General features: G+C 48.3%; 1 protein-coding gene across 1 annotated transcript in view; it reads right to left on the bottom strand.

Moving 5' to 3' along the window:
- Positions 1 to 18,616, bottom strand: part of LOC130128443 (collagen alpha-1(XIV) chain) — a 192,702-nt gene extending 174,086 nt beyond the window's left edge. The window contains 2 exon segments of the mRNA XM_056298052.1: positions 16,272 to 16,388; positions 18,508 to 18,616. Of these exon segments, the coding sequence (XP_056154027.1) occupies positions 16,272 to 16,388; positions 18,508 to 18,616 (226 nt within the window).
- Positions 18,617 to 27,306: the final 8,690 nt, after the last annotated feature.

Raw genomic sequence — 27,306 nt, 5'->3', positions numbered from 1 at the left:
AAAGCAAAGCAAAAGATATTAAGGTACAAAAAAGCCTGTGGTGGAAGCTACAGTGTTACCACAGGGGGCGCTAGACCTGCAATTAAAAAAAAACTGAACCATGACATTTCTTTGGGAGAGCTGCATGCAACCTCTTTCTTAATCCAGTTCCAATTGTATTCTCTAAACTCTGGCAAACATGTCCATGTAAGAAAGTCCAGAGTTCACGTCGAACATTTTATGAAAAATAAACAAAACAAAAATACTGTAACGAATTCGGGGTGCAGCCCGGCCGGACCATCACAGCCGGGACGTGAACTCGGATCTCCCGCACCGCGGGCGACTACGTTAACCAGTCGACTAAAGGGTCCGACGCCTTAGCCAAGGGCTACGCGAGTCTACTTATCCTGCACGTTACACTACCCCCCCCCCTTCTTCGGGAAACGCTTCCGATGGCCTCACGGTCCTTCACGATCTCACCGTCCCACTTCTGACACCAATGTAGCGAATTCGGGGGGTCGGACCCTTTAGTTGACTGGTTAACGTTGACGCTTGTGGTGCGGGAGATCTGGGTTCGCGTCCCGGCTGCGGCAGTTCCCAGGCTGCCCCCCCAAATTCACTATAATACTTTGCAACAGCAAAGAAAACCTCACCTCACCTAGGTCGTCCGTCAGGATGCCCCAATAGAGTTTCGGTTGCACATGATAAAGCATAGGGTGCTACTCCACATGCAGTTCTACGGTTCTCCGCTAACTGGAGATTTTGTACCTTTCCATTATCAAGATGCTTTGATCATCTGCAAAGCCACGATGTCCCCTGGTCCATAACATCAGTCTATCGATGAACGCACCTTGGACTACTGCTACCCATAGGAGTAGCAGGATTTATGATCGAGGTTTACTCCGCTAGATTCGCCGTGTTCTGCTCTGTTGTCTCCCAGCAACGTTAACAGGATTACCGCGAGGAGGGTGTGGCTCTTCACCACGCACGGACGGTCATTCATCGTGGAGAGGCGATATTTTGCGCTTCACATGATGCTGGGGTGTATGGGGACCAGTCTAGGATGCCACGAAAGGCCATCTAGGAAAGGTACTACTCCTATACTTAACCCCTTCAGAAAAGAAAAACTTTGGTTTTTGTAAATTAATTAATTAAGTTTCCTTCGTTAATCCCCTTGGGGAAATTAAGTTACTGCCAATTAACCCATCCTAGCTGTGATCCCTAGGTGTTGTCCCTAAGGGTGTGTGTGTGTGTGTGTATCGGCCGTGTGATGGCCTGGCGGCCTGTCCAGGGTGTCTCCCCGCCTGCTGCTCAATGACTGCTGGGATAGACTCCAGCATCCCCACGACCCTGAGAGCAGGAAAAGCGGTTTGGATAATGGACGGATGGATAGCTGTGATCTGTGTAGCTAGCAGCAGCGGGCTGCCGCCTTCATGCTACACCCAGGGACCAACTCCAGTTCTTTTCCCATTGGCCTTGGTCAGGGATACAGACAGGAGTATTAACCCTAACATGCATGCTTCTTTTGATGGTGGGGGGAAACCGGAGCACCCAGAGAAACCCACCGTAGACATGGGGAGAACATGCAAACTCCACACAGAGGACGACCTAGGATGATCCCCAAGGTTGGACAACCGCGGGGCTCGAACCCAGGACCTTCTTGCTGCGAGCCAACGGCGCTAACCACTGGGCCACCGTGTCAGCAATACATAATTTTACTGAACTTATTAGAGAGAAAAAAATAAAAAAAATCTCAAACCCATTTTTCCCTTTGTACCATGCGATGATGTGCCCGATTGCTGCAGAACCACAAAGATGGCTTCGACAAAACCCGAATCCTCTTAACTTGTATTGAAGACTGAGTTCCAGTCATCCTGCTCTATGAGGTGTACGCCGACACCCACTTCAGATCAATTTACTGACATGTTCCTGTGATTAGTTGCAATATCTCTTACTCAAAGTAATGCGAACGAAAAAGTTTTCTTTTTCCAACTTCAGCTTTGACCTGCACATGAACTCTGCAAGCCAAGACCAAAATCACTCAGACAGAATCGATAGCAGAGACGTCTCTAAAATAGGCTAAGAAAGAGAGATTTCAGGGAGAGAGCGAGAGAGAGAGCGAGAGACAAAGTGAGCAGGAGAAACAGAGAGGAAGAGTGACAATGATAGCGATATAAAACGAAAGTTCTGGAGAGAGACAGCAAGATACCAGGAAGAGATAACATGAGAGATGTACCGATGGAGGGGACGGGTACGAAGAAGGCCTTTCGCACCACAAACCACACCACCTATTCATCAATCAGCCTGACACAGTACCACCACACAATGTTCCGTCCCACCAGCTGGGCCAACGCTTTCTCACGTCGTCCCAGCCAATTAAATCTCACTACACTAATGTCTCTACATCCACCTCAGTTAGGCCGGTCCAAAATGGCATACTTTGTGGCCTCGCGGTCTTAATTTGCACATGTCTATCAAGACTGTGAGGCCGTAGGGTTTGCCATTTCTCATTTTAAGCTTTGAAAGGATGCTCACAAGTGCCTCGATGAGGGATTGTGTGCCCTTTGACCAAGCCCACGAGTCTATTACCCAGAATTCCTTGCAACGACCAATAATAGCGAATTGGATAAATTCTTGGCATAAAGGGAGGGAAACTGATCGAGTCGCCCTCTAGTGGCAGTGTACCTACATCAAACGTGAAATGGGTTTAATGCTCCATAGGGAACTAAGGATGCACCGATATTACTTTTCAACGCAGATATCGATTCCGAGTGACAATCTTTAAGTGTTGGCCAATACGGAGTACCGATCCATTGCTTTTACTGAACATGAGACTTGGACCGTTAGTTTGGGGACAATGGGCCAAATAATGGAGATAGAATCAGTTTTTTTCTTTCCCACTGTTAAAGAAATACAGGCTTCCATGTGCCAAAAATGCAGTAAATCAAGCAACTTTGCTTTTACTTACGACATGTTACTCATGGCTTTCGGTGTCACATTTTGGTCTTTTAGTCTCAGATACTGAACCCTGCATTTTAGCCTGGTATTGACCCAACATCTGTTACCAGTATTGGTGCATTCCTGTAGGGAATTTTCTAAAAGAATACCCGAGGCAGTAATGCCTTAGGTATATGATTTGAGTCAGCTTTTATTGATTCTGATGACCTCTGTGCAGTTACGGTTACTGACAGTTTTGATTATCTATTTTCGCCATCATATGGCCTGGCGGCCTGTCCAGGGTGTCTCCCCACCTGCCGCCCAATGACTGCTGGGATAGGCTCCAGCATCCCCGTGACCTTGAGAGCAGGATAAGCCGTTTGGATGATGGATGGGCGGATCTCATTTGAACATAAATGGTGAATTCATAACTGGTACTGCGTATGATCTTGTGCTTAGTATTTTGATAAAGGGAATGAGGAAAGGACTCTAGGATTCATTGGTTTCTGTGATGAAAGTGGACGGGTCCAAATTTGTCCCGATTTTCCATTTTATCCTCGTGTGCTCTGGAGCAGCGTTTCCCAACCCAGTCCTCGAGGAACCCCTATCCTGCAGATTTTCACTGTAACCCTGCACCGGTATCCCTGCTTGTACTTACTCGACCAATCAACTCACAGCACTTAATTACGCAAGGTGTGCAACATCTGACATAATTCATTGCTGATTGGTTGAATAACTACAAACAGGTAAGAAAATCTGCAGGATAGGGGTTCCTTGAGGACCGGGTTGGGAAACACTGCTCTGGAGGACTAGCAACTGCAGGTCCACAGCTCGTCCACACCACCAAAGTGTGGACTTGAAGGAGGACCATGGGGCTTAGGGCTGGGCTTTGTTCACTGGTCCTCCTCCTTTCCAGCTGCAGGGTCCTCCATGTAACCTGGATGAAGGAGTCAAGAGAAGCGTCGCGTCTTACAGTCCAGCATAAAATGAGATGAGCTTTGCCACCTGACTCACGGCGGAGATGAAGGAACGGGGACGCAGGTTGGGGAAACTGGCACGTGAATGGAAAGCTAATGAGCGATTCAGAGCAACAACAAGAAAAAGTGAGGAGATTTAAATGGCGCTAGTCTTGGTGCTGATTAAAAGGTTCCTCCTCTGAAAAGCATTTCTAGGCTGCCTGCCATTTCCAGGTTTTCAAAGATAATCTGTTGCTGGGTAATGAGCTTTGGGAGATGGTTTTCCCAAAGTCCACAAATGTTTTCTGAGCAAAATACAAGCATGGCTGCGTGGAGATCTCAGCCATCGGCTCATTGCCTCAATCCAAGAGTTCGCAGCTTGAGGAGAGAGAGAGAGAGAGAAGTCTGCCGCTATAAAAATGACTGACAGCACAGAAATTAAAAAAAAGATGAAAACAGATGGTCGTTCTTTTAAAAGGCGAGTCGGAAACCCAGGTCCTCGACAGATGGTGAAGTTGCACTTTTACGGAGTCTTTTTTTCTTTCTTGGACTCATTGAAGTTTTCATTGAAATGTAAATTTTAATATATGAAGAAAAAACTTGCGAAATCACAACATTTCACCTGTGCATCAGTTACGCCTCCATTGGTTGGTTTTAAGACATATTCCCTTATTAAAGACAAAGATGACTCCGAGGCGTCCGAGCGGCTTGGCGGTCTTTTCCATTGCCTACCAACACAGGGATCGCCGGTTTGAATCCCTGTGTTACCTCCGGCTTGGTCGGGCATCCCTACAAACAACTGGCCGTGTCTGTGGGGGGGAAGCCGGATGTGGGTGTATGTCCTGGTCGCTGCACTAGCGCCTCCTCTGGTCGGTCGGGGCACCTGTTGGGGGGGGGGACTGGGGGGAATAGCGTGATCCTCCCATGCGATACGTCCCCCTGGTGAAACTCCTCACTGTCAGGTGAAAGGAAGCGGCTGGCGACTCCACATGTATGGGAGGAGGCATGTGGTAGTCTGCAGCCCTCCCCGGATCGGCAGAGGGGTTGGAGCAGAGACCGGGATGGCTCGGAAGAGTGGGGTAATTGGACAAGTACAATTGGGGAGAAAAGGGGGGGGGTCCAGAAAAAAAGATGACTTGTCATTGGAGAAACATAAAAAATTATGTTTCAGTCGTTTCAGCTCTTAAGGGAAACGTCACTAAGAAAGCGTTTCCACCACCGTCCTGGTTCTTTTCCCAGGACACTGGAGATTTTAATTCGGCGTTTCTTGTTCACAGCTTCACCAATTCAAAACAGAAAAAACTCAGAAGGAAGCAATCACACAATTGATCTTCTTCTTCTTCTATCGGCTTGTTCCATTTCCCAGGGGCCACCACGGCGGATTTGACAGTTTCCATCGGTACCCCGTGTGGGCATTTTACCAAAATTAACACGTTGAACAAGTCCGGATGGATTCGTTTCCACACACGGCGTGCAGGATGTGCGTGTTATGTGCGGTTTCCTCTGTTCCTCTCACCGCTTCCCTGTCAAACTCTCTTAGATCATCTGACATTTGCTCACAAAACCCCCAGAAAGAAACTTTCCAGGAAAAAAAAAAACTCGCATTAATTACAAACCGCTGTCTCTTCCACTTTCATTAAAGTCATTCGGTTACTGTCGACCTGCAGCTTCCCAGATTGCTATATGATCGTTTAGTTTTCCCTTTCTGGGCCCGGGAGGCATCCTGCCTTCTCTTCTATTCCTCCTCCACTTACCTTTTAATCCCATTTTCTTTCTTTTGACTAAGTGCTAGCCACAGGCTACATGATAAGGAGGGAACTGTGTGGGCACGTCTCAGAAATGAGGCCAGCCAGCTTGTAGGGGAACATCGAGTCTATTTGAAAAAGACGAAATTAGGGGAAGGACTTCAGAGAATCTGGCAGTCCAGTGTTCATTCAGAGACTCAGAATACCGTCCTCATAAACCTGATGATGAGGAATACCGTCCTCATAAACCTGATGATGAGGAATACCGTCCTCATAAACCTGATGATGAGGAATACCGTCCTCATAAACCTGATGATGAGGAATACCGTCCTCATAAACTTGATGATGAGGAATACCGTCCTCATAAACCTGATGATGAGGGATACCGTCCTCATAAACCTGATGATGAGGGATACCGTCCTCATAAACCTGATGATGAGGAATACCGTCCTCATAAACCTGATGATGAGGAATACCGTCCTCATAAGCCTGATGATGAGGAATACCGTCCTCATAAACCTGATGATGAGGGATACCGTCCTCATAAACCTGATGATAAGGAATACCGTCCTCATAAACCTGATGATGAGGGATACCGCCCTCATAAACTTGATGATGAGGAATACCGTCCTCATAAACCTGATGATGAGGAATACTGTCCTCATAAACCTGATGATGAGGAATACTGTCCTCATAAACCTGATGATGAGGAATACCGTCCTCATAATCCTGAAGACGAGGAATACCGTCCTCATAAACCTGATGACGAGGAATACCGTCCTCATAATCCTGATGACGAGGAATACCGCCCTCATAAACCGGATGATGAGGAATACCGCCCTCATAAACCGGATGATGAGGAATACCGTCCTCATAAACCGGATGATGAGGAATACCGTCCTCATAAACCTGATGATGAGGGATACCGCCCTCCTAAACTTGATGATGAGGAATACCGTCCTCATAAACCTGATGATGAGGAATACCGTCCTCATAATCCTGATGACGAGGGATACCGCCCTCAAAAACCGGATGATGAGGGATACCGCCTTCATAATCCTGATGATGAGGGATACCGCCTTCATAATCCTGATGACGAGGGATACCGCCCTCATAAACCGGATGATGAGGAATACCGCCCTCATAAACCAGATGACGAGGAATACCGTCCTCATAAACCTGATGATGAGGAATACCGTCCTCATAATCCTGATGACGAGGAATACCGTCCTCCAACATGAAAAGCGGAATGTTCCTCTGACAGCTGACATGGACGTATGTATTGAAAATCACGAGAGCACAAAATGAGATGTACTGAATGTGGAAACACTGATCATAAAACAAGACAGATACCAGTTTAAACTCTGAAACACTTGAAGGGGAGATTCTGTTTAATTTCTAATATAATTCAGTCTATTCGTTTGGTTGCCATTCATGTTTTGTTTTTTTGTTTTTTTGCAGGTAATTTGTTTGGTCATGAAGATTTATGATCAGAGGACCTTTTTGAGGCAAGGTGGTGCAGAGGTTAGCATGCTCGCCCCACAGCAAGAAGGTCCTGGGTTCGAGCCCCGGGGTAGTCCAGCCTTGGGGGTCCTCCCAGGTGTGGAGTTTGCATGTTCTCCCCGTGTCTGTAGGTCAGGTGGGATAGGCTCCAGCATCCGTGCTACCCTGAGAGCAGGATAAGCAGTTTGGGTGGATGGATCTTTTTGACCAAATAGTGTGGATATATTTGTGTTGTGGGGTTTTTTGATAGTTTTGATAGTAAAAGAAAGGAGGAAAGGAGGAAAGGAGAGGCACATCACGGTTGGCGGTGCACCATCATAGCAAGCAAAGAGGTTGTGTTTGACTCCACCCTTTGCAGGCCTGATGGAGAGGCTTGTGGCTGCGGCCACAGGGCTTCCCACAGCTGTGGGTGTTCGGACTACCGAGACATGGAGTCCATGTTAAGGTTGGTGAATGAATCCCGTCTACATTACAACACCAACTGGAGGCTGCAAATCAAAGCAGAGAATCAAAGAAAAAACCAGCAAATGAACTGCAGGACAGACCATCCGTATCGGGTGGGTGTCTATACAGCATGTACACGTGTCATACTGTTTAGGAACACCTTTAACATCAGTTCAGATACTGAGGTGAGGGGGTGTCCGGGTGGCATGGCGGTCTATTCCGTTGCCTACCACCACGAGGATCGGTGGTTCGAATCTCCTCGTCACCTCCGGCTTGGTCGGGCGTCCCTACAGACACAATTGGCCGTGTCTGCAGGTGGGGAGCCGGGTGTGGGTATGTGTCCTGGTCGCTGCGCTAGTGCCTCCTCTGGTTGGTCGGGGCACCTGTTCGGGGGGGGGGGGGGGGGGACAGCGTGATCCTCCCATGCACTACATCCCCCCGGTGAAACCCCTCACTGTCAGGTGAAAAGAAGCGGCTGGCGACTCCACATGTATCGGAGAAGACATGGTAGTCTGCAGCCCTCCCCGGATCGGCAGAGGGGGTGGAGCAGCGACCGGGACGACTCGGAAGAGCGGGGTAATTGGCCGGATACAATTGGGCAGAAATTTTTTTTAAAAAAATACTGAGGTGAGTGACTTCGGCGTGTCAACATGTTTCAGCTCCTCCGACAGAAGTGATGAAACTGGTTTCTATTCGTCCTTTATTGATCGTTTCCTCCACATCTCCGACCCCTTTGTTCCCTCTTTTCCCACCTCACTACTTGTAAATATCCCCCGCTATTGCTCTTCAGCGCCACCCGTCCGCCCTTTATCCGTCCCCGTTCCTCTTCCCGTCAACTCCCACATCCTCTCCATCTCTCCGCTCTTCCCCCTAAATCTCGCCAGTGCTCCCTGTCTCGCTCTCTATATTTATCCGTCTCCCCCCCAGGGACCGGAGGACAGCCGTCTGTGTGGTCACGTCATCGTGTCTTATGTGACATCCTCTCCTGCACCGTCACCACACAGACGGTCAAGCAGAAGGCTGAAAACACCACGCTGAACTGAACACACACACACACACACACACACACACACACACACACACACACACACACACACACACACACACACACACACACACACACACACACACACACACAACATCAGGGCTTGTATTTTTTGCCTGGTTATTCACATATTAAGGTTGGGTTTTGTTTTTTTTTTCATTGCCAGTTTTGTTTCTGTTGCCTGATTCACCTCCTTCTCCCGTCTGGAAAAATTGGTGGTTTTGTCTTTGTTTGTTCTCTAAAGGTGAGAGATGCTTCTGGAAGGCCTCAGGGATTTGTCTGTATCACCTGCACAGGTGGAGACTCCTCTCCCTGTTTTCTAAAGTATCACTGGTAAGTGTGAGCAGCGAGCTATTAAATGAAACCACAAAGTCCATCAAGATCTGGAAGATATCAAAATCAGACTGGGGTTGTACTGGGAAGCTCCCAGTTGTTGCAGTGTGGAAGTGCACCACCGTAAAACAGTTGTTGCAGTGTGGAAGTGCACATCTGTAAAACAGTTGTTGCAGTGTGGAAGTGCACCACTGTAAAACAGTATTTGCAGTGTGGAAGTGCACATCTGTAAAACAGTTGTTGCAGTGTGGAAGTGCACATCTGTAAAACAGTTGTTGCAGTGTGGAAGTGCATCACCATAAAACAATTGTAACAGTGTGGAAGTGCATCACTGTAAAACAGCTGTTGCAGTGTGGAAGTGCACCACTGTAAACCAGTTGTTGCAGTGTGGAAGTGCATCACCATAAAACAGTTGTAACAGTGTGGAAGTGCTCCACTGTAAAACAGTTGTTGCAGTGTGGAAGTGCTCCACTGTAAAACAGTTGTTGCAGTGTGGAAGTGCATCACTGTAAAACAGCTGTTGCAGTGTGGAAGTGCACCACTGTAAAACAGTTGTTGCAGTGTGGAAGTGTATCACTGTAAAACAGTATTTGCAGTGTGGAAGTGCACATCTGTAAAACAGTTGTTGCAGTGTGGAAGTGCACCACTGTAAAACAGTTGCAGTGTGGAAGTGCACCCCTGTAAAACAGTTGCAGTGTGGAAGTGCACCACTGTAAAACAGCTGTTGCAGTGTGGAAGTGCATCACTGTAAAACAGTTGTCGCTGTGTGGAAGTGCACCACTGTAAAACAGCTGTTGCAGTGTGGAAGTGCATCACTGTAAAACAGTTGTTGCAGTGTGGAAGTGCATCACTGTAAAACAGTTGTTGCAGTGTGGAAGTGCATCACTGTAAAACAGTTGCAGTGTGGAAGTGCACCACTGTAAAACAGTTGTTGCAGTGTGGAAGTGCACCACTGTGAAACAGTTGTTGCAGTGTGGAAGTGCACCACTGTAAAACAGCTGTTGCAGTGTGGAAGTGCACCACTGTAAAACAGTTGTTGCGGTGCGGAAGTGCATCACTGTAAAACAGTTGTTGCAGTGTGGAAGTGCACCACTGTAAAACAGCTGTTGCAGTGTGGAAGTGCACCACTGTAAAACAGTTGTTGCAGTGTGGAAGTGCACCACTGTAAAACAGTTGTTGCAGTGTGGAAGTGCATCACTGTAAAACAGCTGTTGCAGTGTGGAAGTGCATCATTGTAAAACAGTTGTTGAAGTGTGGAAGTGCACCACTGTAAAACAGCTGTTGCAGTGTGGAAGTGCACCACTGTAAAACAGCTGTTGCAGTGTGGAAGTGCATCACTGTAAAACAGCTGTTGCAGTGTGGAAGTGCACCACTGTAAAACAGTTGTCGCTGTGTGGAAGTGCATCACCATAAAACAGTTCTAACAGTGTGGATGTGCATCACTGCAACACAGTTGTTGCAGTGTGGAAGTGCATCACTGTAAAACAGTTGTTGCAGTGTGGAAGTGCATCACTGTAAAACAGTTGTTGCAGTTCGGAAGTGCATCACTGTAAAACAGTTGCAGTGTGGAAGTGCACCCCTGTAAAACAGTTGTCGCTGTGTGGAAGTGCATCACCATAAAACAGTTCTAACAGTGTGGAAGTGCATCACTGCAACACAGTTGTTGCAGTGTGGAAGTGCATCACTGTAAAACAGTTGTTGCAGTGTGGAAGTGCTCCACTGTAAAACAGTTGTTGCAGTGTGGAAGTGCACCACTGTAAAACAGCTGTTGCAGTGTGGAAGTGCGCCACTGTAAAACAGCTGTTTTACAGTGTGGAAGTGCACCACTGTAAAACAGCTGTTGCGGTGTGGAAGTGCATCACTGTAAAACAGCTGTTGCAGTGTGGAAGTGCATCACTGTAAAACAGCTGTTTTACAGTGTGGAAGTGCACCACTGTAAAACAGCAGTTGCGGTGTGGAAGTGCATCACTGTAAAACAGTTGTCGCTGTGTGGAAGTGCACCACTGTAAAACAGCTGTTGCAGTGTGGAAGTGCACCACTGTAAAACAGTTGTTGCAGTGTGGAAGTGCTCCACTGCAACACAGTTGTTGCAGTGTGGAAGTGCACCACTGTAAAACAGCTGTTTTACAGTGTGGAAGTGCACCACTGTAAAACAGCTGTTGCGGTGTGGAAGTGCATCACTGTAAAACAGCTGTTGCAGTGTGGAAGTGCACCACTGTAAAACAGTTGTTGCAGTGTGGAAGTGCACCACTGTAAAACAGCTGTTGCAGTGTGGAAGTGCATCACTGTAAAACAGTTGTTGCAGTGTGGAAGTGCACCACTGTAAAACAGCTGTTTTACAGTGTGGAAGTGCACCACTGTAAAACAGCTGTTTTACAGTGTGGAAGTGCACCACTGTAAAACAGCTGTTTTACAGTGTGGAAGTGCACCACTGTAAAACAGTTGTTGCAGTGTGGAAGTGCATCACTGTAAAACAGTTGTTGCAGTGTGGAAGTGCACCACTGTAAAACAGCTGTTTTACAGTGTGGAAGTGCACCACTGTAAAACAGCTGTTTTACAGTGTGGAAGTGCACCACTGTAAAACAGCTGTTTTACAGTGTGGAAGTGCACCACTGTAAAACAGTTGTTGCAGTGTGGAAGTGCATCACTGTAAAACAGTTGTTGCAGTGTGGAAGTGCACCACTGTAAAACAGCTGTTTTACAGTGTGGAAGTGCACCACTGTAAAACAGCTGTTTTACAGTGTGGAAGTGCACCACTGTAAAACAGCTGTTGCAGTGTGGAAGTGCACCACTGTAAAACAGGGCGGCATGCTCAGCCGAGGTATTTCCTGCATGTTGAAAGGTAAACAAACACGTTTATATCACCTGTGTGACTACTTAGATCTAAGTGGAGGGCTGTACAGAGGCCTGCCTCGGTCGAGCGTCTTGCTGGAGGATTCTGGACAGTTTCACGTCTGCCTCCATGACAAATCAAAGAGTGAATGTGAACGAGGGAAAGAGACGACCGTCTGCTCGTCTCCAACATGACAGCAGATGGTGACCAGTTACCAAACGCTCCATTAACCTGCCTCGCCTGTATATTAACTTTCCCCTGATTAAAACTGAACGCTCGAGGAGTTTTCGTCGACTCGACAAACCGAGAAAGAGGACGGCCTTAACCCACCCCCACTTTTCTACAACTCGGCATGCCGCTGCAAACACTTTGCCTGAGAGGGATTTCACAGCGGCAGAAGAAGTGGGAAATAACCTGCAGCGATCTCAGACACCGTGACAACACGCCGCTTGTCGCCTCCTGGCCTCAACACGCCGACGAAGACAACCGACTCAGCCAGCATACGTACGTGACATGAAGATGACTTTATCTTGCACGGTGAAGAGCTTTTAGGGGAAAGACTGCATTGTACCACATATTAACCTGTCTGTGTGGAACCTGGTGTGGCGTTTAACTGACACGGCTGTGGCATGGCGTCACCAATGGACCCATTTCATTACATAACATTATTTGTTTAACAAACAAATAAAAGTTTAACAAATAAATGCCTTAAATACTACATTGTTTTACCTTTTCAAAACCACCTGTTCATTAATAATTAACCACTTAATGAGCCTACAGTCATTATGAGGTTCCACTCCATATCACAGCAGGTAAGTTCAGTAACAGATCTGTCTCTCTCTCTCTCTCTCTCTCTGTCTTCCTCTCTGTCTCTGTCTGTCTGTCTGTCTGTCTCTCTCTCTCTCTCTCTCGCTCTCTCTCTATCTTCCTCTCTGTCTGTCTGTCTCTCTCTTAGCCATTTTGAACCACAGGAAAGTGACATTAGAAGAGTTACTCATTAAATCTGGGTGGGGTAATTTACCATCCTTAAAGCTGAAAACACTAACTTCTCTCCATTAATAAGTGTTTATTTCCTCCATTCTAAAGGTGGAGGTGATGTGGTGGTGGTGTTGGACAGACAGTCAGTCTTCCAGTAGACCAGTGGTGTGATATAGTGGATGTAGGAGGCAGAGCGAAATAGACCTGTGGACTCTGATGTTCTGGGACTACAAACAAGGTGTAGCAGGACTACAAACCAGGTGTAGTGGGTCTACAAACAAGGTGTAGCGGGTCTACAAACCAGGTGTAGCAGGACTACAAACCAGGTGTAGCAGCCATTGTGGCTGGTGTGCCATCAGCTCAGCAGTAAACAGTTCCACCCTTGTAAAAATGGATCCTGGGACCAAAGCTAACACAGACAGTCTGATGTATTACAAACTACACCCCACTATATGGAACACTGTTGTACAGTCACGTTGGTTGTCATGGATACATCAGCATCACGTCTCAGTCTTTTTTCCAACACATACACTACCGTTCAAAAGTTTGGGATCACCCAAACAATTTTGTGTTTTCCATGAAAAGTCACACTTATTCACCACCATATGTTGTGAAATGAATAGAAAATAGAGTCAAGACATTGACAAGGTTAGAAATAATGATTTGTATTTGAAATAAGATTTTTTTTACATCAAACTTTGCTTTCGTCAAAGAATCCTCCATTTGCAGCAATTACAGCATTGCAGACCTTTGGCATTCTAGCTGTTAATTTGTTGAGGTAATCTGGAGAAATTGCACCCCACGCTTCCAGAAGCAGCTCCCACAAGTTGGATTGGTTGGATGGGCACTTCTTGCGTACCATACGGTCAAGCTGCTCCCACAACAGCTCAATGGGGTTCAGATCTGGTGACTGCGCTGGCCACTCCATTACCGATAGAATACCAGCTGCCTGCTTCTGCTCTAAATAGTTCTTGCACAATTTGGAGGTGTGTTTAGGGTCATTGTCCTGTTGTAGGATGAAATTGGCTCCAATCAAGCGCTGTCCACTGGGTATGGCATGGCGTTGCAAAATGGAGTGATAGCCTTCCTTATTCAGAATCCCTTTTACCCTGTACAAATCTCCCACCTTACCAGCACCAAAGCAACCCCAGACCATCACATTACCTCCACCATGCTTAACAGATGGCGTCAGGCATTCTTCCAGCATCTTTTCATTTGTTCTGCGTCTCACAAACGTTCTTCTTTGTGATCCAAACACCTCAAACTTGGATTCATCCGTCCACAACACTTTTTTCCAGTCTTCCTCTGTCCAATGTCTGTGTTCTTTTGCCCATCTTAATCTTTTTCTTTTATTGGTCAGTCTCAGATATGGCTTTTTCTTTGCCACTCTGCCCTGAAGCCCAGAATCCCGCAGCCGCCTCTTCACTGTAGATGTTGACACTGGTGTTTTGCGGGTACTATTTAATGAAGATGCCAGTTGGGGACCTGTGAGGCGTCTGTTTCTCAAACTAGAGACTCTAATGTACTTATCTTCTTGCTCAGTTGTGCAACGCGGCCTCCCACTTCTTTTTCTACTCTGGTTAGAGCCTGTTTGTGCTGTCCTCTGAAGGGAGTAGTACACACCGGTGTAGGAAATCTTCAATTTCTTAGCAATTTCTCGCATGGAATAGCCTTCATTTCTAAGAACAAGAATAGACTGTCGAGTTTCAGATGAAAGTTCTCTTTTTCTGGCCATTTTGAGCGTTTAATTGACCCCACAAATGTGATGCTCCAGAAACTCAATCTGCTCAAAGGAAGGTCAGTTTTGTAGCTTCTGTAACAAGCTAAACTGTTTTCAGATGTGTGAACATGATTGCACAAGGGTTTTCTAATCATCAATTAGCCTTCTGAGCCAATGAGCAAACACATTGTACCATTAGAACACTGGAGTGATAGTTGCTTGAAATGGGCCTCTATACACCTATGTAGATATTGCACCAAAAACCAGACATTTGCAGCTAGAATAGTCATTTACCACATTAGCAATGTATAGAGTGTATTTCTTTAAAGTTAAGACTAGTTTAAAGTTATCTTCATTGAAAAGTACAGTGCTTTTCCTTCAAAAATATGGACATTTCAATGTGATCCCAAACTTTTGAACGGTAGTGTATGTGTTCGCTGCTGCACCAGTGTTCATCCTAGTGGTCATAGGAGGAGGAGGAGAAGGAGGCAGAGAGAAACAGACCTGTTGACACTGATTTTTCTGGGACTACAAACCAGGTGTAGCAGGACTACAAACCAGGTGTACTAGGACTACAAACCAGGTGTAGCAGGACGACAAACCAGGTGTAGCAGCCATTGTGGCTGGTGTACTAGGACTACAAACCAGGTGTAGCAGGACTACAAACCAGGTGTAGCAGCCATTGTGGCTGGTGTGCCGTCAGCTCAGCAGTAAACAGTCTCGGCCTTGTAAAAATGGATCCTGGGACCAAAGCTAACACAGACAGTCTGATGTATTACAAACTACCTCCCACTATATGGAACACTGTTGTACAGTCATGTTGGTTGTCATGGACACATCAGCATCACGTCTCAGTCTTTTTTCCACTGCACCAGTGTTCATCCTACCTGGTCAAGACATCTCAACAGCGGCATACAGAGACTGGAGAGTGTCTCCAACCATGGTGAAGACGACTGGTGGTGTTATGGAGCCTGACTCCATTTCTTAAGGGAGGTCTTTATGTATGCTCAAGTAAGGAAATCACAGAAAGCTGGATCAGTTCATCTGGACACGTTAGTGAGAGAAACGTTTCATACTCGTACATCGGGGAAACTAAACAGACACTGGCCAAGAGGATGGGCACAACACAGGAGAGCCAACACATCAGGCCAGAACTCCACAGCCTACCCCATCTACAGGCCAGTGGCCCCTCTTTTAAGGATGAGGATGTGCACATCCTTGATAGGGAGGAACGGTGGTTTGAACGGGGGGTCAAAGAGGCCATCTGTGTAAAGAGGGAACGACCATCCCTGAACCGAGGGGGGGGGGGGGGCTAACAGTACATCTGTCACCATCTTACAATGCTGTGATTACAAACCTTCCCCAATCCTCTGTGAATAGTGCACATGGCCATTTTAACTCTAGTTAATGGTCACGCCCATATTTGCATATGAAACTGATAATTAGTTTGGGTCGTTATGCCGCTGTATTATTTATAAGGGTGGGGACACCTGCAGTCAGGTGAGACCGAAGAGGTCACTTAGATGAGTGATGAAACATTTCTCTCAATAACCGTCGAACTGATTCAACTTTCTGGGATTCATTATGGGAGAGAAAAATCACGGATTTCAGCTTTAAATCGACAACGCGACCAGTTTTTTTGTTTCTACACAACTGGTAAACGACAGATAGTGAAGGCGCTTTGTGCGGGGTAAAGTCGTGACAGATCTCTGGACGCCAACGCTCCTTAAAAACACAGCACTTCCAATACGTCTGCACTCCGACTGAACGCCAGGTCTGAGTGACTGCAGGACCTTACCTGGTCGGGTGGTATACATGACTTTGTAGCTTCCAAAGTCTCCCTTTGGCTCCTTCCACGACACGTGTAGCGTGCTGAGGCCCACAAGTTTGGTGCGAAACCTTCGGGGGGTTGATACTACACAGAGGAACAGAAACCCATCAATAAAAACAGATGAGGGATAAACGCTGACATGCAAAAACCAAATTTCAAATGAGTAAATGAATCATTCAATGCACATTCTTCTGTTATGTTCAGCCTAATATTAGTCTCAAAGGAGATGTTAATGTTGAGGGTTATTTCGGAGTTACGCCAAAGGCGCTGGAGGGAGTTCAGACACTTTTCAGTCGGTGGTTGACGGCGGCTTCCTTACTATCCATCCATTTTTAGGGCAAAATTTGAATTTAAAAATGAGAAAAACTGAAAAGGCCAAAATATCACAAAAAAAAAATACTGAAAGTCGCACAAAACGTTTGACACTTGCTTTAGGCGGGAAAAGCTAACTGGTCAATAAAGGGGTTACGCCATCAAGCACAGTGAAAATGAAAACTTCTGAAATACTCTTAACAGATAACTTTGTCAACCCTTCATTTTTCCCTTAAATATCTGGTCCAGTGTCCGATCACGTCTTCGAATCTCGGTTTACTTTTTAACAGGTTTGTTAATGTAAACCTACACGAAGTATCAGGACTGCTGTTGAAGTCAACGTGTGACTAAAGCCCCTTGAGAAAGTCTCCTCCTGGGCGTCAACATAATTAAACCGTTTCAGAAAGCCAACCAGCTTCTGGTAATAGATGACATCATCTAATACTCGGATTTGATTGGATGGCCAATTAACTGTCATTATCACTCTGTCAGGCGGTTTGTTTTTCCAATAGTTGCCTAGCAACATCATGCTAGTTAGCGAGCTAGCTAGCTAGCTATCAATCGAGAGTCTTGTGAAGTCAACTTGCTGACTGTAGGGGGCGCTAACAGTTATAACAAATCAAAGGATACTTCTCAAGATGAAGAAACGACCCCTAACGTTAATATAAAACCTGTCTGACCGAATTAAAATCATCGACCCGGATCTTTTATGCCCCTTTTCCACTGCGTGGTACTGGCTCAACTCGACTCTACTCTATTCAACTCTACTCGCTTTACTTTTTGGGGATTTCGTTTCGCACTGCGGATAGTATCCCCTCACGGCAAAGGTCCTTTGTGGGCGTGTTGACTGATTTTGTTTTTAAAGATTTTATTTATATTTAAATAAATAAATATACATATATGTATTTATTTGTTTGTGGTGGTATTTTCCTGTCACCTTTTAGTATCGGTTCAGCTCACTTGGAACCTCGACGGAGGTGGTACCAAACAAAGTACCTGGTACCGGGTACTACCCCTAACTTTTGCCCAATGGAAACCCAAAGGAGTGAGTAGAGCTGAGTCGAGCCGAGCCGGTACCATGCAGTGGAAAAGGGGCATTAGTGTGTCTGGCTTCACAGTTTTGACATGAAACCAGGTGACTGAAACGTATCAATTTACACTGAATTTTCCAGTGACGCCTTAAATTGGCATCAAGTTTGGGGTACAACACGACTGAAGACAGGGCCCAACACAACGACGACAGGGTGTTGGCCTCGTGTTCATGGTTTGGGGTCCCTGCCGTCTAATGAGGACCGGACCGACACACCTGGTACACAAGGGGAACGCTTTTAACTTGCAGCATTGAGATCCACCAGTCTTCACAATATGTTCGACAGGGAACTCTTAAAAAAAGGATGGATTATTTTCAAATGCACACACGTTGCTTCACAACACAACAGTATATTGTGTTGTTGCTGTAAAAAGGCAACCTTAAAGCTATGCTGTTGTGTGTGTGTGTGCATTTGAACGCGGTACATCCTTTTTTTAAATTGATCTCTGGCGTCCTGAGAACATGCGTGTAAAAAAAACTTGGTCTGACTCCACATCTGTCACATCAGCTCTTACAGTTTCCTAATTGCCGCCAGTGTCATCGGTCAGAAAGTTCCCTGAAACTTGTTTCGGTCTTCAGTCTGTCATCTCCATCGCTCGTATGCCCGTCTAGCTGTCAGTCCACACAAACAAATTGATTGTCAGTGAATCAAAAAGTTGGACTGAACTCCCTCCAGAGTTTTTGGCAGGGAAGAGACAGAGATCCATCTGGTTTTTAACAGTCTGAGGAAAACAGGAGATTGTATTTCATCCAAGCAGAGAGATACACAGGAGAGATTAGCCAACACAGATGTCACATTACAAAGCAAAGCCCCACTCTCCTCCTCCTCCTCCTCCTCCTCCTGCTCAGCCTGTCGGTGTGGTGATGGGCTCCTCCCGGAGGGGAGACTTTGTTTCTCTTTTACATCCATCTCTCATCCTGATTTAATGTTACACCTGATAGATAAATCTCTCTCTCTCTCTCTCTCTCTCTCTAATCCAGTTGCCAGAATAAAATGTTGGCATTTCACATCCCTGAAAACCACGGAGACGTTAGAATCTCGACGTTTCTGAACCAAAAACACGTGTTTCATAGCAACATTTCAACTTGCAGCCAATGTTGGTGGAGCCTGCGTCCACGTCACGTTTCCGTCTGAGAAGAGAAAAGAAATGGCTGACACTCCTTATATTCTCAGAGGAAAACACAACATTTTACGATGGTTTTGGCCAAGGCTTAATTTGTGCTGGATCCTGCTGGAACTGGATCCGGGACCTCCCCAGACTGGGACCGGAACGTATGCGATTTGATCCATCCATCCATCAGCACCTCTAAAAGAAACGTCGGCCATTTTTCTTTTCTCAGACAGAAACTTGACAGTCGCGTGACGTGGACGCTGGCGTCACCAACTTTGGCTAATAAGCTGAAATGTTTTTAAAAAATTAAATTTTGATATGAAACTTAATTTTGGTTCATACACGTCGAGATTTTAACGTATCCGTGGTTTGCAGAAAAGTAAAATGCCAACGTTTTACCTGGTGACAGGGTTGCTCTCTCTCTCTCCAGCTCTCTCCAGCTCTCTCTCTCCAGCTCTCTCTCTCCAGCTCTCTCCAGCTCTCTCTCTCTCTCCAGCTCTCTCTCCAGCTCTATCTCTCTCTAGCTCTCTCCAGCTCTCTCTCCCCAGCTCTCTCTCCAGCTCTCTCCCCAGCTCTCTCTCCAGCTCTCTCTCGCCAGCGCTCTCTCTCCAGCTCTCTCTCTCCAGCTCTCTCTCCAGCTCTATCTCTCTCTAACTCTCTCTCCAGCTCTCTCCAGCTCTCCCCAGCTCTCTCTCCAGCTCTCTCTCCAGCTCTCTCTCCCCAGCTCTCTCTCCAGCTCTCTCTCTCCAGCTCTCTCCAGCTCTCTCTCCAGCTCTCTCTCCCCAGCTCTCTCTCTCCAGCTCTCTCTCTCCAGCTATCTCTCCAGCTCTCTCTCCAGCTCTCTTTCCAGCTCTCTCTCTCTCTCTCCAGCTCTCTTTCCAGCTCCCTCTCTCCAGCTCTCTCTCTCCAGCTCTCTCTCCCCAGCTCTCTCTCCAGCTCTCTCTCTCCAGCTCACTCTCCAGCTCTTTCTCCCCAGCTCTCTCCCTCCAGCTCTCTTTCCAGCTCTCTCTCTCCAGCTCTCTCTCTCTCTCTCTCCAGCTCTCTTTCCAGCTCCCTCTCTCCAGCTCTCTCTCTCCAGCTCTCTCTCCGGCTCTCTCTCTCTCTCTCTCTCTCCAGCTCTCTCTCCCCAGCTCTCTCTCTCCAGCTCTCTCTCTCCAGCTCTCTCTCCAGCTCTCTCTCTCTCTCTCTCTCTCCAGCTCTCTCTCTCCAGCTCTCTCTCTCTCTCTCTCCAGCTCTCTCTCTCCAGCTCTCTCTCCAGCTCTCGCTCTCCTCCTCTCTCGCTGTCTCTCCACCAACTCTCTCTTCTGCTCCCCCTTCCTTTCTCTCTCCTTTTGCTCTCTCCTACTCTGTGTTTTCAGGAAAAGAAAAGGAGGAGGAGTGGATGTGACTCTTCACTCATGGTGAATAAGAAAGAGAGAAGGGCACCGAAGGGAAAGCCTCTGGAATAGCCTCTTTTCCGCTATTCCTCTGCGCTCCTCGGGAGGACCGCCCGATTCTGGGTCAGAGAACCGCGAGATCGGCCGAACGGCCACATTTCAATCCGGCGTCACAAAACTAAACTCACACATGAACACAACGGCTTCGTTTCCGCGTATTAAGTCGTCCCGAGTGGCGGAGACGTGTTGGGGAACAGCCCGTAACGGAGCGTTAGCGCTCCGCTAGCAAGGCGCCAGCTGCCGGACGCTTTGTGAAACGTCACGCCGGCGCCAGTGGCGTAACCAGGAATATTTTTTTAGGTGGGCCTGAGTGAAAATGGGTGGACCAGTAATAATCCTTCAAAACAAGTCGCAAATTCGAACACATTGCGGGGAACACTAATTTAGGCTGCGAGGGTGGCTCATCCACAGCAGACAAATCTGGCGGCGGTGGCGGCATGGTCAAGGGAATCGTCTCACCGTCGTCAGAGGGGGAGGGGGGAGCTGCCTGCAAAGGAGAAGCTGTAGCCTCCTCTGTCGTTCTCTCCGGCGGTATCTCACTCTCATTGGGCGCCTCAGTCGGTGCTGGAGCAGGTGTGCTTTCCTCCTCCTCCATCCGTGGCTTTTTAAAAAAGCGGAAGATTGAACTTTGTTTCGCCATTCAAACAGTTGTGGCTAACTGTTGGCTATTTGCTAGTTAGCAGCAGTGGAAAACACAGAGCGTGACGGTACATAAAAGGGGCCGGCCTGCGTGCTTGTAAGCCAGCGTGATTGGGTGGGCCTGGGCTTGAAATGGGTGGTCCTGTGACAGGCCAGGCCCACCCCTGGTTACGCCCCTGCGGGCTGTAGGCGGGGTCCTTGCGCAGCCGCGCGCTGTTTTACCTTTTGATCCCGTTAAGGCGAAATGATTACCTTGCAATGACGTCACTGCGCAGGGAAAGAAAAACTCGACAACCGTGACACGCTGCCGTCTTCACCCACAGCGAACGGCCCAACGTACAGCCGCCACACGCCCCCCCCCCCCGAAACTATTTGGTAACGAAACCCAAACCCCCCCCCCCAACTAATGGACAGAAAAAAATCAAATGAAAAGCCACATGTACCCGGTAAATAAATAAATAAACCACAAAACATGAAGAGACACAAACCGCTTCCCCCCGTGTTTGTGTCGTCATAGAGACGCTGCCGACCTCTCGCGGGACCCGCGCTGTGATTGACAGCCGCACGGGAGAAAAATCCCGCGCGCCCGAGAACAATCGACGAGACGCTTAAAGGGGCGGTGCACCCGAAACGCGACTAAAATTTAAAAAAAAACATCACGTGGTTTGCTGGAGGGTGTGTCGTGCTCAACACGACCAGAGGGAGGCGCTGTTTGGCCAATGCGTTTTGGTGGAGCCGCCCCCTCAAGTGTCATGACGTCACAAACTGTTCTCGGGCAGGCATGCAAGGAAACTTCGGCCCAGGGGTCGTCTCGATTTGCCGGCAGAGCAAATCTCGAGTCGGCACATTCAGCAGCAAGCAAAACATACACATACATATATACACGTATATATGTATCGATATATGAAGATTCCGTACCAATCATCTCACCAACCTGCGATGGAGAACGAGGGCTGAGGGTTCTGCGAAGGGTTTAGCTCGTTCTCCTCTGGAAACTACGGTTCAAGTCCCAACTGTTACAGGACGTGAACGTTGACTTGGCTCCGGTATGCTCCGCAAGCCTCTGTGTGTGTCTGTGTTTGACGGTCGAAATTGAGAAATGTGCCTTTAAAACGTCTTGGCAACGTCATCAGAGAGCGCCGTGTAGTCTTGAGTAGCGCGCACCGCTAATGAGCGGGCGGACGTCGCCGAGCTACGGTTTAGTTCGCCCCTCGTACTCGGGAGTAACGCTTGGGAAGGCCGATGTGAGTGTAAACTACTAATAAAACACGTTAGCCCCTAGCTAACGGGTCTGACCCTTTAGCCGAGCGGTTAGTGATGTCGCCTTGTGGTGCAGTACAACCGTATCGAATCCCGCGCCGGGCAAGAAAATAACCGGTTACATGAGTAACGGCCATAAACGACGAGCACCGTGGAAATCCCAGTATCCGCGTGGTTGTGAGTTTTTGACTGGACTTCCTCTGAAACCGAGAAACGCGGACTAAACCGTTACAGCGCCGCGTGTGGCAGGACTAAACACTGCCTGCACGTTAATACGTCGGAAGTGCGTCAAAATATTGTAACGTGGATGGATAAGTAGACACGCCGGCTGGCGGGTCTGACCCTTTGGTCTAGCGGTTAGCGATGTCTCCCGCGATGCGGGCGATACGGGTTCGCTTCCCGGCCGCGGCAGTTCTTGTGGTTGCCCCCCCGAATTCGCTACAATATTATGTTCTCGTTCCCAAGGGAGTCATGTTCTAACGACATTTAATTATAGAAACGTTTTGTTGTATTCCTGGCGCCCTCTTGCGGTGTTGCTTGGCACTGGCTGTAATCGCGGTAAACGTCACTCTCGTTCCCTTTCTCGCGATCGGTGACGAGAGTGGGACTGGAGCGGAGACGTTAACGACACGGTGCCAGCGGGTTCTTGTGTCGCCAGACGCAATGAAAACTCGTACAGGGACCCGGACGGCCTGACGAGTCATCCGCTGCTGCACGACACGCAGACCGGAGACGAGGCCTACATGTGCATTTGTATACACCGAAGGAGCATGCCACCTTTGCTGTGTGTGTCTGTGTGTGTGTGCAATGCGTTTGTTTGTGCATACGTGTGCGAGAGCACATGAGGCCAGCTTATCCTTCTGCGCAGAGTCTCCACCGTAGATGCGGCGTTTGTACGGCGTAGCCGACGTGCAGCTCCCCGGAAACGGAACCACACGTCGGGATGACGCACGCCGCAACAACTGTGGTTGGTCCGCTTGGTAGCGTCGCATTTCCAGCGGCTTCCCCTACTTCATCTGCTCCGACATGATCCGCTCAGTGAACCAGTCACCATTGTTTGAAGTACGCGAAGAAACTTCTACTGTTTTATGAGAAACTAAACACCAGTGGCTTAGAAACCCCACCGCCGACTAGGCTTTTGGCGGTGTAATTGCGGAGCGACGCAGACACCCCCCCCCCCCGCACAAGTATGAACGCTCACAACGGCGTAGGCCACTTGTGTAAGCTACAACGTAGGCCCTGCGTAGATTCTCAAGCTATGTACGTGTGTATGTGTAACGACCACGGATGACTAGACTGGATGTCCCTTGGCTAACGGGTCGGACCCTTTAGTCGACTGGTTAACGTTGTCGCCCGTGGTGCGGGAGATCGGGGTTCGCGTCCTGGCTGCGGCGGTTCCCGGACTGCCCCCCGAATTCGTTACATTGGTGTCAGAAGTGGGATGGTGACGCCGTGACGCCATCAGAAGCGCGTGCGCCCAGAGGCGTGAGGGAATTGATGTGCTGAACTTCCTGAAGGGGGGGGATAGTGTAACGACCACGAATGACTAGACTCGATGGCCTTTGGCGAACGGGTCGGACCCTTAAGTCGACTGGTTAACGTTGTAGCCCGTGGTGCGGGAGATCCGGGTTCTTGTCCTGGCTGCGGCGGTTCCTGTGCTGTCCCCCGAATACGCCGCTTGCACATGTGCATTGCCCGATTCACCTTGTGTGCACCTGCATTCACACCTACAACCAATACAAATCTCTGCAGGCATCTTTTCACCCATCATCTCTAAAACAAACAGCTACCGTTACAACAGCACACACACACTGAGCCATAGCTTTTCTTTCATAGACGGTACAGTCCCACAGAGACCGGTAGTAGACGCTGAACAAACAGCGCAGTGTCAACTGAAGGCCTGAACTGTGGAGAGAGGAACTTCATTCTCATCTTCTTTTCATCGAGAATCCTGAGCAAACAGCCGGCGGAGGTGTGAAGGGGAGTTGTGGGTGAATCAGAAAGGAAGGTCTGAGTGGCTTTGAAATGATAGGTTTATATGAGGTGAGGGAGCCGGGCCAAAAGAGGAACAGGCACCAACTGAGCGGTAGGAACTGTGTAGGTTTGAGGGACCGGGGGCGAAGGGCCAATTTTCTCCCACGAGCTTATTAAAGAAACTTGTAGTTAGCATTGGTGTCGGGTAACACCGTGGTGTGTCGCTGCTGGGAAGCGAAGTGAGTGGGAGCAAACACTTGGTTTACTTCCCAACTATGGCCAAATAACGTGTCATTTCAGAATCGACATCGTATTTTAAAATTGTACAGCAGCGCCATAAGAAAGGATGCAGTGTAAGACAAATTGGGTTCGTCAGCCTCGTTAGACTAAACTTCTTATTGCTCGATAGAAGACAACATTTAACAAAATCTGTCAAAGTTGAATCAGTTCATCCGGACTCAACGTTTATGATTAGCTTCTCTAAGACCTTTGGTCTTTTTAGCAGCTTTTCCTCATGGCTGGACGGGTTGGGCGGGTCGGTGTGGGGAAACCCATTCAGGCTGTGAGCCGAGACACGACACCCAGGACGCCTCGCCAAGGAAGGCTGTCTGGGAGAACCCAAGCCACTGTTGCAAGCGTTAATGTTAGCTATCGTTACAGTACCATCTGGCAATGTTAAGGTCAGTTGTAAGCTAGCTAGCTAAATGTTTCAGTGTGCATCGTTTGTTTCAAGTCAGTGCGCTCAAGGTTCCGCACTGTGTATTGGCCGATGCAGCAGCCAATCACGGCTACTTCCGTGCCTACACCCCGTTGGATCTAGCATAACCTTCCAACAGTCACCCTGGCTGGCGTTCGTTCTCTAGGACAGTGATTTTTTTGGGGGGGGGGGGGTATGTTGATATATGTATTTTTGTAGTTTTGTTTCAGTTCATGTGTGCAAGTGCATGAAATGAAACGACAAACAAATGATCCTGATTCCTGATGTAAAGAAGCATCACCCACAGAGATGTCGGCGTGAGGAGGTGAACGTTTAGGTTGTTCAAAAAAAACCAAGCTAATTTCTGTTAACGAGGCGTTAAGGGGCGCTGACGAGGCATACCTTGTATGTTAATGAGTGAGTTGATATGTTAATACAGAAACAAGGTAACTGAGTTAATGATGTTGACAAAGTCGAGTCAGGTAAGAGAGTGTTTCTCTCCCGGAGACGCTGAGGATTGTTAGCATCGCGAGCCAGACCGAGCTAGTCCATCAGATTGATCTTTGGTGAGATCGGCTCTGGCCTCCATCCTCATGAGAGCAGTTCTCAAAAGGCGGGCCCCTTCAACATCTCAGCACACAGCTGTGGCCCGGATAGCGAAATTGCTGTGGCCCGGACCCGTCCCACACCGACACTTTCATTCGGCCCACATACCGCGTGGATTGATGGACCTTGGGCGGTCCGCTCCCGTTTGCCAGATCTGGGCCAGAACCAAGCCACAGCAATGCCGCATGTGCCACATATTTGCCAAATGTGGCCCATATTTGTTTTGTGGTATTTGGGCCATATTCACCATTTACCACACGGGCCACTTCAGGGTCTCATCCAGATCACATGTTGCCGAGAGCACCGCTTCTTTGCCAAGAAAGGCCCACATGTGATCTGGCATATCTGGGCCATATTTGCTGTTATACATGTGGGCCACTTCAGGCTCACATCCATTTTGTCAGGGCCAGAAGAAGGCCACCAGTGCCGCATCACTGCCTGAAGTGGCCCACATCCGGATGCTGTCTGGGGGGGACCGAGACGTCGGTCGTGGTGACACCACTCAGCAGAAGTGGAGAGGAAGGTGGGCACACCCAGGAAGCCGTGTCACACGGCAGCGAGTCACATGACGCAGACGAGGCGTGCAGCCTGCGTGCACGGTAGCTGTCGTCATGAAGTTCGCTCATCGTCGTTAGCTTAACGGCTATATCTCTGCGGTCGTTGTTGTTTACCGCTATGCTGAGACACTAAATGCCATTCAGCGTTCATTGTACCGGTCACAGCGCCACCCTCGGGTCATCCTCCGACCGTCAATCTTTTGTACAGTCCCACCTTTTTTTAACAGGCGCTCCCGTAAGAGTGAGTCCAGGGTCTGTATCGCCCCAAATATTAACGCGATCCTGTGCTGAGGCCGGTCTGGCTCAACCCGGCTGAGAGATTGGGACGTGTTAAGATGTTACAAGTTGTGTTGGTTCTGTTTCTGATTCTCCTCAGACGGCGTAAAGTCACGTTAGTTAAGGAAGTTGATTAGGTGGGATTATGGTGCTTTTTTTAACCCCCCCCCCCAACTGTATCCGGCCAAGTACCCCACTCTTCCACCCCCTGTGCTGATCCGGGGAGGGCTGCAGACTACCACATGCCTCCTCCGATACATGTGGAGTCACCAGCCGCTTCTTTTCACCTGACAGTGAGGAGTTTCACCAGGCGGACGTAGTGCGTGGGAGGATCACGTTATTCCCCCCCAGTTCCCCCCGAACAGCCGTCCCGACTGACCAGAGGAGGCGCTAGTGCAGCGACCACCAGCATGCATACCCGCACCCGGCTTCCCACCCGCAGACACGGCCTATTGTGTCTGTAGGGATGCCCGACCAAGCCGGAGGCGACATGGGGATTCGAACCCACGATCCCCGTGTTGGTAGGCAGTGGAATAGACCGCCACACCACCCGGATGCCCGATTATGGCACTTTTGATTTCAAAAACAAGATTCACACTTTATCATTTTTCACACTTTGGCTCTGAGCACTGCACGTTGTGAAACAGGTCACACAGACACACACACACACACACACACACACAGACACACACACATCTACACATCTACACATCTACATATATATATATATAGATGTGTAGATGTGCACATTAGCCTCAGAGGCAGACAGAGGAGAGACCCCCTCTCTCAGTTTAGTGTCAGGGCTTTTCCCTTTGAGAAAAACACACGGGGGGGTCAAGACACATCAAAATAACAACACAACACCTTTTCAAAATAACAACACAACACGTTTGACCGAAGCTGCACATCAAAATGGAAACACACACTGCCGCTCTCTTCCACATCAAGGCCAAACCGGACCCGGCAGCGCTCGGGTCAGCTGCAGATATCACAGGGCTCCCCCCCCCCCCCATTTTTCTCCCCAGTTGTACCCGGCCAATTAC

The sequence above is a fragment of the Lampris incognitus genome, chromosome 18 (assembly GCF_029633865.1).
Source record: "Lampris incognitus isolate fLamInc1 chromosome 18, fLamInc1.hap2, whole genome shotgun sequence".
Taxonomy (NCBI): domain Eukaryota; kingdom Metazoa; phylum Chordata; class Actinopteri; order Lampriformes; family Lampridae; genus Lampris; species Lampris incognitus.
The sequence above is the reverse complement of the archived record's forward strand: the minus strand, read 5'-3'. Positions and strand labels throughout refer to the sequence as shown.